This window comes from Panicum hallii, chromosome 1, assembly GCF_002211085.1.
Source record: "Panicum hallii strain FIL2 chromosome 1, PHallii_v3.1, whole genome shotgun sequence".
In the NCBI taxonomy this organism is placed as follows: Eukaryota; Viridiplantae; Streptophyta; class Magnoliopsida; order Poales; family Poaceae; genus Panicum; species Panicum hallii.
In genome coordinates this window covers 58272104-58284344 of record NC_038042.1, presented here as the reverse complement: position 1 = coordinate 58284344, position 12241 = coordinate 58272104, and the positions used below count along the sequence as shown (strand labels likewise).

Below are 12241 nucleotides of genomic sequence, written 5' to 3'. Positions count from 1 at the left end.
AAGAAGGGCTCAAAATAACCAGCCCAATAAAGCGTCGCCTTATAAAGCCTCCCAGCCGTCTAGGGCAGCGTTTCGAGCAGACACCGCCGCCGCAACAGGTCGAGTTCCTCGTCTCCTCCCAAATCGCCCTAGCATCAAAGCTCCGCCGCCGCCGTCGCCATGGGTAATGATCTTCTCGTCTTCTTCCCTATCACCACTTGTGTACATCCCTGATCCCTGTAGTTAATCGCCTTAGAGTGAGTTCTGACGGGTTTCTGTGCTCTTGGCGCAGGTAAGGTTCACGGATCGCTGGCCCGCGCTGGGAAGGTGCGTGGGCAGACGCCGAAGGTGGCGAAGCAGGACAAGAAGAAGAAGCCCCGCGGCCGCGCCCACAAGCGCCTGCAGTACAACCGCCGCTTCGTCACCGCCGTCGTCGGATTCGGCAAGAAGCGCGGCCCCAACTCCTCTGAGAAGTAGATCTAGCTAGGCCAGCCGCCTGATCCATACGCTTGTGTTCTTGGCACCTTCGTCTTCTTTTTTGTTCCAAGTAGTTTCGTTCGAGTAATCAAGGTTTTGGTGCTGTACTGATGACTAGTTGAAGACCTAAGCTATGTTACTGCAATCCTATTAAGTATGATATGAATCGTTTACTACACGGTAATGAGTGTCTCTGATCAAGTTGCCTGCTGGGGATCTTTTTGGCTATATGGAAGGTGAAACATGCTGACTACTTCGTGTCCGGCTGAATTGCCACAGCGAAATTGCTTGTTAGGAATCCGATTGTTAGACTTGTCTGTTTCAGTTAATTCTTCTGGGCACTTAAATTGGTCTGCGCAATAGTGGTCAATAGGCTGAAGTTGCTTGTGATCTGTGATGGTGATCATTTTGCTTACCTAGAATGTGGAAACGTGTCTAGCATTTGTTAACAGGATTTTGACTGTTAGTCTAGTTTGTTTCAGTTCATTCTCCGTGGATACAGTGAAATTGGTAGCGCTATATCAGATCGTGTCAGTTTGAAAAATGTGTTTTTTTTCTTGTGGAGCATCTGATGTAAGATTGTCAACTCCAAATGAACCTACCTCCTCTATTTAGAATGTTAATTTGCTTGTTTAGTAGAGCTCTATGCCTCTATATCTGGATCGTTGGTCACATTTCTTTCAGTCCAGTCTGCATCGCACTGAAATTATTAATGAAATCCGTATGCAGTTGTGGCCAGTAGTCTTGCAAGTATGATGTTCCCTTTGAATCTGGTGAGATGTTTGCTTGTAAATTGAGGGGTTTATCTTTCTGGTGTGGAGAAATTTCCAGCAAATCTCAAGTTGATGGTGACATTTTGGAGAAATTTCAGAATCCACGCCTACAGGATTTGACACCTAATTCACAAACCTTTCAGAATTTGACGCCGCGCTTGCGAATTCTTTCAGTTTAGGTGTTTCTCGCCATTTTTCTCTAATTTCTCCCTTTCCTTTTCTTTTTAATCACAGGCCACGGGGAAAGACAGTCCTGCCCCTGCTTATCACGTCATCTGATCGATCGATCCCCTCTTTCTGCCGTCGAGTTCTCTCTCGTCTCGCCCGTTCTCCTCCCTCTGTCTCGCTCGAGGGCCACGCGCACGGCGTCTTCCCCGGCGCCGGCAAGGAGTGGGAGAGCTTCGCGACTGGCCACCGCCCGGCCGCTGGTGGACGCTGCGCCGCACCCGACCGCCGGCTCCGCACGCCGCCGGCGAACGCCTGGACCTGCACGGCTGCGGAGATGGAGCTCCCGCATCCAAATCTGCTGCGACTCGCCGGTGGCTTGGAATCAGCTCCCTGCTGCGAGCAGTTCGCCTCTCCCGGAGCTCAATACCGGAGGCCGCTGAGGGAAATGGGTATGGATTCGTCGCCTCCCCCTCCTCTCTTCAGCGGCGGCGCAGCCTTGTTCTTCGCGAGGGAAATGCGAGAGAGACGAATAGGAGAAGCGTGCACCCAGGAGTAGGAGAGAGCCTGGGATGGATCGATCGGATGAAGGGATAAGGCTACGGGTAGGACCGTCTTTTCCCGTGGCCTGGTGATTGAAAAGAAAAGCGAAAAAGAAGAAATTGGAGAAAAATGGTGAGAAAAGAATTCGCAAACGCTGTGTCATATTCTGAAAAAGTTTGCGAATTGGATGTCAAATTTCATCAGGTGAGCGAATTGTGTGTCAAAGTTCTGAAATTCCTCCGAGATTCGGCGATGTCTATGTGGTTTTCCTCGTGGTGCATGTGGAGAGAGAGAGAGAGATTGTCCTTTTTTTGAAGCCATATTTTCCATGTGGTTTCAACTGAAGCGTCGCCTTCCATCGGCGCATGCCCTGACGGCCCGCCATGTGCCCTGACGGCCCATGCCCTTGTGGTTTCCTTGTGTTGCATTGGAGCGTCCCATGCCCTGACGGCCCACCATGGGACGATCACATCGCGCGGTCCATTCATAGGATCCCAAGGCTCAAGCTATTTCTATTCTCTGATAGATATTAATCTTTATTCAATACTTCTAAATAATAAAATTTTCTAATAGCTATATTGATTTATAATTAGCGGATGGTTACTCTAACATCACTTTTATAAATTATAGATTAATTAAATTTATTAAATTTATCTCGTGAATTAGAATCCATCCGTACAAAATATATTAGACAAATTTTATTTAATATTTTTAAATCGCAAGATTTTACGTGACGGGGCTAAACAAGAGGTCCTACACTCGCCTGTTTGGTTCTCCAGTAGCAGTATGCCACAGTATCGAGTACTAGGGACTAGGGACCGGCCTATCAGAATTGCTTGGAAACCAAGTGAAATCAGAAGTGCGCAGAAAAAAAAAAGGGGCGGCGGTCAGTCGGGTGCTCCACCGGCAGCGCGCAGGGCACCGTCTGATCCGGGGGCATCCCCCCACATCGGAGAGAATCGCGCGGCCCTCCGCCCACCCCTCCCCTACACTCCCCAGTGGCCTCGCGTCTTCCCGAGGCCTGACAGCGTTCTGCCACCGCATCCGCACGGGCACGCCTCTCCCCGCTCCAGCACCAGCACGCCTCCACTGCCGCACGCCTCCGAGGACGCTCAGAGGAGTGTGCGCCAAGAAACCTCGGATCGAGTAAAAACGTATTCCCATACCAGCTTAAAAGCAAATTTGGTTCCACGATGCTAAATTTTATCTCTCCACTTTTAATTTTATTTTAATTTCTGAAGAACTAAACAGAAAGGCTAAAAAGGCTAAAAGTGGAGTGCTCAACTTTAACCTGAGTAGTCATTTAACCCCTCCAAGATAAATTAAATGGAGCTAAAATTGGTCTTAAATGACTAAAACTCTCTCTACCCTCCCCACCCAAGACTCTCTACCCTCCCGGTATTAATTAGAAGCAAATTAGTCTTTTATACATCTACTTGCTAAACTTCCGCCCTTGTATGCAAATAGAAAAGTGGCTAAAGCTAATCTTTAACCCTTGGTCTATAGAACCAAACGGGGCTTTTTTTTTCATTCCTTCTACTTTGCAAAACCTAGGAGTAGTTTGCAACTTTGCAAGAACATTGTAGCATGACGTTTGATACGTAGAACGGCCAGAAATCCATAAGAATATGATAAATAAAGTCGTTTAACAAGTAATCTCTTCGATTTGTGAAAGGAATCGGTTAAAATACAACATTAATAATTATTAGATTTTAGAGTACTGATGCAATGTTTCTATTATTAATTGTGCTGGAATTTTTCTTCTTCTTTTCGTGTGCTGAAATTTTGATTCATCCGTGTGTTTTAGTGTGCCTACGATCCGATCCAGCATAATTCATGCTGAGAGGTATGTTTAGCGTAGGTCCCAAGATGTGTCAGGTTTCAGCTCTTCGTGAAGTGTAATTACGTACACGTTTGACCCGGTGATGCATGTGGGATTCGTACTCTCCGTACTCCGTACTCGAGTACGCCTTGGCAAACTTTAAACTTCTATTTTATAATATGTGGTCATATATATGTGGTCTGGTGCCCCTTTTACTCATGGGTGACGTTCAAGTTCGGTGAACAGTACCAAGCCACGGTCTGCAATATGCCATCCCATATTGTTTTCTCCAATTGTTTACCCAATCCAATCGGAGAGGATCGGCAAAAGTTCTTGGTGCTCACTGTACTCCGATCTTATACTGTATATATTCAAATGCTTGGACGACACATCAGCAGTTCAGCACTCAACTGTACCCGCAAATTCACTCTATCAGCTTGTGGCTGGCGAAGGCTAAGCCAGAAAAAAGTGCACCGTGCCAAAACTGCCATCGCCGCAACCACAAATTGCATGATCCTCCTGCCCCACTCCAAACCACAGACTAAAAAACAAATGAATTAGACAGAACATGCAAAGGGATTAGTGCATGCAACACGATCGAAATCATGTGCATAATTTCCCTGAACAAGCACAAGCAGCTGCTACCAGCTAGTGTCCTTGCAGATGAGGCAGGTGTCCAGAGACTTTGATCCGTGATTGAGTGACACTCCCCAGCTGGCTTGATGTGCCAAAAGAGGTTGGTGAGACAGAGAAGGTAAAGCGAAGGGTTCATCAGAGACTTGCAGTCAATTCGTCAGGACTCAGGAGGGGTACGGTGGCCTATACACATATTCTTTCTCCATTGGGATTGGGGTCCTTAACCTCTTCCACCAACCCCTTGCCGGCACTCGGCCGCTTCCTTTCCCTTGCTCCTATCCTCCTCCCGGCCCTATAAATGGCCGCCCATCATCTATTCTCCCCTTCCCCTTCCCCCAACACCCCATCCCTCTCCCATCTTGAATCTTCAATCCCTAGGCTAGGCAGGCATTTGCATGTCCACCCCTCTTCCTTCTGTTTCTCTTTTCCCTTTTCCGATCTCACCGGGGGGTAATTGCATGCATGTGTATTGGATTGGATCTGCATGACATGGCCCTCTTTGCGATCTTCCACAGCTTTCTTGAACTGCCGCGTTAATTCGAAGCAGCAGCTCTCTAAGAACAGATCGCTTGGCTTCGATTGGAGATCTATCGAGCAGTTCAATAAAGCTGTGGGAAATTGCAGAGAGAGACCAACTGATGATCAGTTCTACAACGGAGATTAATTGTGGGCGGCGCAAGCATGGATGGCCGGGCAGCTTAATGATGGATCTCCAATGCATCTCTGCACGGTACATATAGCGCCACGAGAGGATTATTCGATCTGCATCAGAAAACAAGGTACAAATTTCTTTCCGGTAAGCTTATGAGAGCAAGTATATATGTGCGTATTTGGAGGCTACTCCTAGGGGGGAACTGGTTGATTTCATCATCTCATCTACGTCTTAATTTGCGTGTAATTTTTCCCTATAGAAAAGATTATTTCCAAGGTAATTTGGTCCCAATAGCTGAAATTTAAGTTTGTCAAGTTGTTGGTAGATATAGTCTGTATGTTAATTTCTCTTTGATTCTCTTTCCTCGAACAAGGCGGATTCTCGTTGATTAATTAGTATTCAATGTTCATGAAACAATTTATACATATTATTATGGTCAGTACTTTTCTTCAATGTATAAACTCATTTTTAATGGTTAGTTCGTTGGCAATAGTTTCAACTTTATTTTTTCTCCATAGTATATATCTCACAAAATTAGTGTATACATCTTGCTATTACTTTTTTGAAAAAAATTAAAAAATTGGCATTGCTCAGGAATGAAAAGAAGAATATGATTGACATTTCGTTCTGTAGACTGTTGTGATGTTTGCTTGAGAGGTGCAATCAGTAGATCTTTTGGTTGTGTAAAGGGTGAAAAAGATGGTACCTTGCAGAATATGCATGAAACCTCATATCACACCCAGTACCTGGCCTGTCTCTTGGTCTCACGGAGGAGCTACAGCCTACAGGTTGCAGCTACGCCAATTATATGCTTCTCTCACCTTTCTTCGTACCAAGTGACCAATCCAGATTCCAGAGACTAGATAGCTCCTACTGCATGATGGGACTCTCATTCCTGGAGATGCCACGGCCCAGTGTGCCAGGACTCTGTGTACGTGCTCTTGACAGCCTCTAGATCACTAGACCAGTGTACTGCCGGCAGGTGACCTAGCTAGCTCCTAGGTCAAGGTGGTCGGTCGATCGATCGATGTCTCATGCCTGCCTCTCTCTGGAACAGTAGTGTGCACTGCATGCTTACGTTTGCCATTGCCTGTGTGCCGTGTTGTGCTGGGCAACACACTGACATTGGGTTCTTACCACTGAACAGTTCGAGTTCTTGGACTATCTACGTGTCTCTTTGCATACGATCTGATGGAGAAGATGTGTCGTCGATATGTGATCTGTGAGAGTCAGTACTGGTAGTATGGATGGATGCTGCCTGTATCACGTCACCCGGAAGTTTGAAATGGATAAATCTACAAGTTAAGTCTAAAATACTTTTGATGATAGATGTAGTGGTTCTCATTTTACTTTAACACACATTGTGAAGAAAAATAGATTGCTTGGCTTAAGATTAACTAGGAGATATAATTTCAGTAACTAAGAAGAATAGACTGACTTAAGATTAACTAGGTGATATTATTGCATAGGTATAGGTTCAGTCCAGGTTTTCATAGTTGCCTGGCTTAACATTATGGTTACAACACCAAGCACGCCTATTTGCATAGGTGACAATGTTAAATTCTAGCGCATATATGAGATATATTGAGGTGAGAGAGCGCATGGGCTCTTACATGAAATACATCATTCCTCTAGTTTTATTTTTGTTTCTTATTTAATATTATACATTAGCAACAACATGCACCTGTGCCCATATAAAATTGGTCCCATGGGAACACATATTTATCTTAAACTTCCTTGTCATGCGTACCATGTGCATTTGATTCAACTATGTGCTGCCCACGAAATTTAGAAGTATCTCAAATACAATAGACTTTATATTCAATAAAAAGAAAATAGAGTTGTGTACAGAAACGTAATAGGGGCTATAGTAAGTTATAAAATACCTGAACTTTTCTAGGCCCCAATGACTTTGGGCTTAGCTTAGCTTGGCCTAGCCTGGCACATGGATATGTTAGTTCACTTCTAGCCAGTCCTATGATGATATTCTAAAAAAAAGGGAAAAACAACTATGAGGCTTAAGAACTTCCTAATTTATTTGTCATTTTAAACATCCAAATTGTCTCAAATGCAAACACTTTGACCTCTATATATTTCTGATTATAATTGATTTGCAAATAGTTTTAGACAAAGCCTGAAATAAATAGCAAATCTAAACACTTTTAACTCATAATATCATTCTGTTAGAAGGTTTCCTAGAACACCTCCTATTTTTGGATTGAGGAAATAATGCATATCAACTTTGTTCTGGACATGAATTGTGTGGTACTAGTAATACTTTACGGCAATCGTGTGCGTGTGTTTGTATAATTTATACCACAGCAAATTTACACTTTGCATCTGTGCTATCACATTCGGAAAATTCTGGATAACCTGCATTCTTTACACCATCCCTCTTCCGTGGCGCAAAAGAAACCGAAAGTAGTGGGATGTAATTTTGGGTCGGGGTAGGCATGATGTTCCTTCTGTCCCCATGCCTGCAGGCTTCAGATTCCAGGCTCCGGAGAGGATTTTTACTGGATTCCTTAATGGTGGAGTAGTGCAGCCATCCATCCCTTCTACGTACTATTCCTTCCATTCCAATTTGTAGATATTTTTGCAAATCTAGATTTATAGATTTTGCTATTCATTTTTTATATACATTGTATCTATATACATACATAGCAAAATTTATATATTTTAATTTGTAAAAATGATCTAAAATTTTGGAACGGAATGAGTACTTTTTTCATGCAGTCCCTCTCCCATCGATGGTGACATGAGCGAGAAGGTGACTAGGTGAGTGAGATCTGAGGCCTGGAGCAAGACTGCAAAGAGCCAAGAGCGGGGTAAATCGTCTGGCCTCTGACTGACAACCTAACTGTCACTGCATGAGCTGCTGGCATTACATGTGGGCCTCGTGTAGGTGAGGGCCCCGCGTATCAGTGGCCCTGCTGCTTTGTTGGTTTGTGCCGACCTTATACTTGTGGCACAGAGCTTTCTGAATTTTGAGTGGGTGGCTAGTTGAGTTTGGAAAGAGAGATGCAGTGAGCCGGGGGAAGGTAAAGCTGCCTTCCCCTTCTGTCACTGCCTGTGGGGTAAAGGCGTAAAGCGAAAGTTAACTCACAGCACATGGAACATCTCTTCCCCTGCGGCCCTGCCTCAGGTTCTCACCGCAATGGTTTCAGATCGGGAAGGCCATCAAACACTCAAGCTCCACGAACTAGTTCATTTACATCAACTACCAGATAAAGCCGGTTCGTCAGTATTTTGTCGTGTGACCTTCAATAGCATGCCACGTATGTCTCTCCACATGACCCCGCTATGACTGATGCATAAAGGAGAAATTATTTATTAACATAGCACAAAAAATCTAGCTATGTTTTAACAGGTACAAATAAATCAAGATTTACCAAAAAAAAAGATATGGTAAGTTAATAGCTGAAAATACATTGCACTATCACTATGTCAGCACTGAGATGATAAGAAACATTCCTAGGACATAAAAACGCTCTTTGTATCAAAGTTGCGTTTTTATATAACCAGAAAAAATTATGAAATCAGTGAGGAAAAGATGATGAACTTCTTTCTGTAGAGAAGGGTAATTAAGGGGCACAAGCAAAAATATTTTAGTACAAATAGGCTTATATACTTCATGAGCCTGGGCAGTATCAGTGACGCATCAGGTTTGCAGGAAGCTACAAGTCACTTGTATACATGCACGGCTAACCTTTTCAAGTGGCACAATGAAAAATTCTGAAAGCTGAAAGTTATAAAAGCAATCTGTCAGACGTCTCCGTCCATATGTGCCAAATCCAGTAGCTCCATGCTGAGAAGCTAGCTTATTAGCAATCTTAGCTGGGAGGAGAAAAGAAGAAAAAAGGCTGGAGTCACAATTCAATTTCAATGTATTCATGGGTAAAAAAAATATCATAAGTTCAAAAAGGGCGCATAGATCACAGAAGCACAAGAAGAAATAAAGCAAACCTTTTTTCCCCCCGAACAACAGAAGAAAGCTAAACTGTGCTGCATTACTCAGCGGCATCAAAGTTGCAAGTTGCAGAGTAGCTAGCGATTCCCCTGAAGCAGAAAAACATGACGGATTCACGGGAGTAACTTACATGGCAGATGCGAAATAGCATGACATCTCGTTGGTAATTTGTAACAGAATTCAAAGTCCTTGTTATGTCATTTCTTCCCACAGCTTTCTTGACCTTCTTCTACAACTTGCACGCGCAATTAATTTTGTGAGAGAGAGGAGGGGGGGGGGGGAAGAGAAGTTCAAGAAAGCTGTGGAAAGGCATGGCATGGACTTGAAGAGCTAGTGGAGGCTATCAGGCTACACACTCACCGTCTCTCCAATCTCCTGCTGCCATTTGCTCTGATGATCCCTCCTTATATAACCAAATGCTACCTAGGCGCGAGCGGCGGCGGCAGCCTTGCGGCTTCCCTGCTCATGCCGAGAAGAAACTTTGTGGCATCATGTAGTAGTAGTAGTAGTAGTAGTAGGAAGCAGAGAGGAAGTTAATTTACCACAGGAAGCAGCAGGAATGGGATCTAACAAGAGAAGAAGGCCGGCCATGGAGAGGGGTCGGGCAGGTTAAAAAGGACATGGCCGGCAGTGCATAGGTTATAACCTCTTCATTCATGCACAGCTTGCTGGAGCTTCCTTGGACCCCCTTTGTCTGTTCTATTATAGAAGTACCGTACCCTCTCATGATTTTCTTTTTCTTTTGTTGATTGTGCTCAATTTACACTGGTGCACAGGGTGGTGGAAAATTGAGAGAAAAGCCTTCACTGTCTCTCCTCGTGTATATAGGCTATAGTGTGGGCCAGGCATTTAAAAAAATAGAGTGGGCCTGAAAGTAGCCTATGTATGAGCATGAGGAGGTAGACGAAGAGCATTGTCAGCTAGCTATTCAGCATGGGGGTAGATCTCTAGATGCATGGGCAAGGTTCAGTGAGCTTAAGGACTAACAACTTCAATTAAGAAAATCAACCTAAGTCTAGAAAAAAACAAAATGCGTTCACCGATGCTGCTGCAAATTAAAGCCAGCTATATATACAGAGAACTTAAAGGTATACTATATATAAAAAAATTCCCAAGAACTGAAAAGCTTCATCTTTTTCTTGTTACTGAACAGCTTTTGTAGGTAGGTAGTTGAAAAATTCTGGAGCATGATGAGGTGATCGACAGGCCTGGTGGATAGTCTGTACGTACACAATAATGGCTGTATGTATCCTGAGTGCAGTCGAGAGAGGAGAGCTGATTGGCTAGCACACATATTCCAGCTTGGCTGCCTTGCTACAGGCCAGCACAGGCTGTGTGTACGTACAAGTACATGGTGCTCCGATCCAAGATCTACTGTGAGATCTCCGGACAGACACGGCACGCAGGCAGGCTGCATGATCCAGCCAGCAGTCCCCCTAGCTATCTGAAATCTGAATGGGCGTCGCTCGTCGCGTGCACATGCATGCATGCCCGGGCGGCCGGCCCCTGCAGAAAGCAGCAGCAGCAGGCAGAGGCGGCCACCACCACCACTCCGCCGCCGCCGGTGCGATCGATCGATCGATTTGGCACTGCACCGTCTGCTTGTACCTCACATGCTCATCATGCACGCACCCGGCTGAGTGAATTATTCATAAGCGCCAGTTAGCAGACCGGCCTGGAGCCTTATTTGTTCGTGCTGCATCTACGTGTACCGGGACCCGACATCGATCACGAAAGGCTTGTGTATTGAAGGCAGGCAAGTGCCGGCCTGCGTTTCAATTCAGATCATCTATCCCGACACGGCGCCACCAAGAGTAGTGTACCGGGCGGGCGTGGGCACAGTGGGAATCAAATGCGGCGATCCACGCCAAAGATGATGCATGAGACGATGATGGAGCGGCATCAAGAATGTGCTGCGTGGCAGTAGCAGTATGTTGCAAATAAACCCCCTACGGGTATAGGAGGCATGCATGCTGGCGACCTTATTGCTAGCTAGCGAGCCTAGACACGGCCGGCAGGTGTTAGGCGCGTGAACACTACCCATGTCGCCGCCAAGCTTTGACCTCGGACGCGCAGCAGCTAGCTGTGGGCGATCCATCACCCGATGTGTACGCGTGCACTGCGCGATGGTCGCCCGTGTTCGTTCGAGACCGAGGCCGGCCGTCCGTCGTCAGACGGAGAAAAGCCGTGTTTCGCTCGTCGCGTTCCCCGGCCGGACCCGGACCTGACTGACCGGTGGAGCGGACGGGTCGGAGCGGAGGCCCCTTTTTCCCGGCCGTGGTGGGCGACGGCGACGCGTCGTGCTCGCGCGTGCAGGATTGCAGGGCAGGGCGTGTGCTGGACTTGCTGCATGCCCATCGATTGGCATGGGCGATTAATAGGCCTGCGGAACAGTCGCCCGCTGCAAGGGAGATCGAGCACAGGACGCCGTGCCCATGCTAGCTAGGCATGCGTGAGGTCAGGTGAGCCCGCCCCGCGCGTACACGCAATGCATGTGCCGCGGGTTGCACGGGTCGACGCCGGACGAACGGCGCCCGGGCAGTGCGTGTACGTATCGTACCGACACGGTTAATAATCGATGGAAAGATTATGCAACCGACGATGACGAAATAAATGCGCACGTTTTTTTTATCAAAAACACCGGTATGATCTAACAGATCGGGCGGCTAATCATGCATGCAATGCACATGTGCACGTAACCCTGGCAGCAGCTGCTTTATGCATGCGTGCCAGCGTTTTGGTAACTAGGCCAGGCCGGCCAGCTGAATGCTGAATGCCCATTGCCATTGGTCGAGACGACCCTCCCATGCATGACATCGATCGATCAGCATACACACCATCCGAGAATGATCCAATGATTTTCAGTGGCCTGCATGCCCATGGCCTACTGGCCCGTGCATCCAGGCAATAAGCCATCAAGCCAGCTACTACGATCCAAACCAACCAACAACTTGTAGTACCGCGGCAGGGGCTGCAGGCGCGTACCACCACGTACGCGTATGCTCCCCATTAGCTCGCTCCAGATCTGGACCCTTCCCGTGCCAGGCGGCTGTCAAAAAAGGTTTCTATCGGCGCTAATCATCCGCAGGTTATGCTGCCTGGTAGATTAGATCCATCGCAGTTTGCAGAGATGCATGTGTCGCTGAATTATTTCGCGAAAAGTGTGCAGTAGTAGAGAGAGAGAGAGAGAGGAAGCCCTTGGCCTTGGGTGGAAGCTTCAGAAT

At 46.4% G+C, this 12241-nt stretch overlaps 2 protein-coding genes and 1 long non-coding RNA gene across 3 annotated transcripts; 2 read left to right on the top strand and 1 right to left on the bottom strand.

Moving 5' to 3' along the window:
* Positions 1-11: 11 nt before the first annotated feature.
* On the top strand, positions 12-640 carry LOC112899744 (40S ribosomal protein S30). The gene is made up of 2 exons (XM_025968346.1): positions 12-163; positions 272-640. The coding sequence occupies exons 1-2, from the start codon at positions 160-162 to the stop codon at positions 454-456; spliced, it is 189 nt and encodes a 62-aa protein (XP_025824131.1). The 5' UTR covers positions 12-159; the 3' UTR covers positions 457-640.
* A 3970-nt stretch (positions 641-4610) lies between these two features.
* On the top strand, positions 4611-8429 carry LOC112880753. The gene is made up of 3 exons (XR_003226429.1): positions 4611-5174; positions 7531-7609; positions 7784-8429. It is a non-coding gene; the product is annotated as an uncharacterized LOC112880753 (long non-coding RNA).
* Positions 8430-8556: 127 nt separating this feature from the next.
* Positions 8557-9688, bottom strand: LOC112878364. The gene is made up of 4 exons (XM_025942818.1): positions 9560-9688; positions 9378-9476; positions 9014-9106; positions 8557-8884 (listed from the first exon to the last, which is right to left on the bottom strand). The coding sequence occupies exons 1-4, from the start codon at positions 9606-9608 to the stop codon at positions 8709-8711; spliced, it is 417 nt and encodes a 138-aa protein (XP_025798603.1). The 5' UTR covers positions 9609-9688; the 3' UTR covers positions 8557-8708.
* Between the last annotated feature and the right edge of the window lie 2553 nt (positions 9689-12241).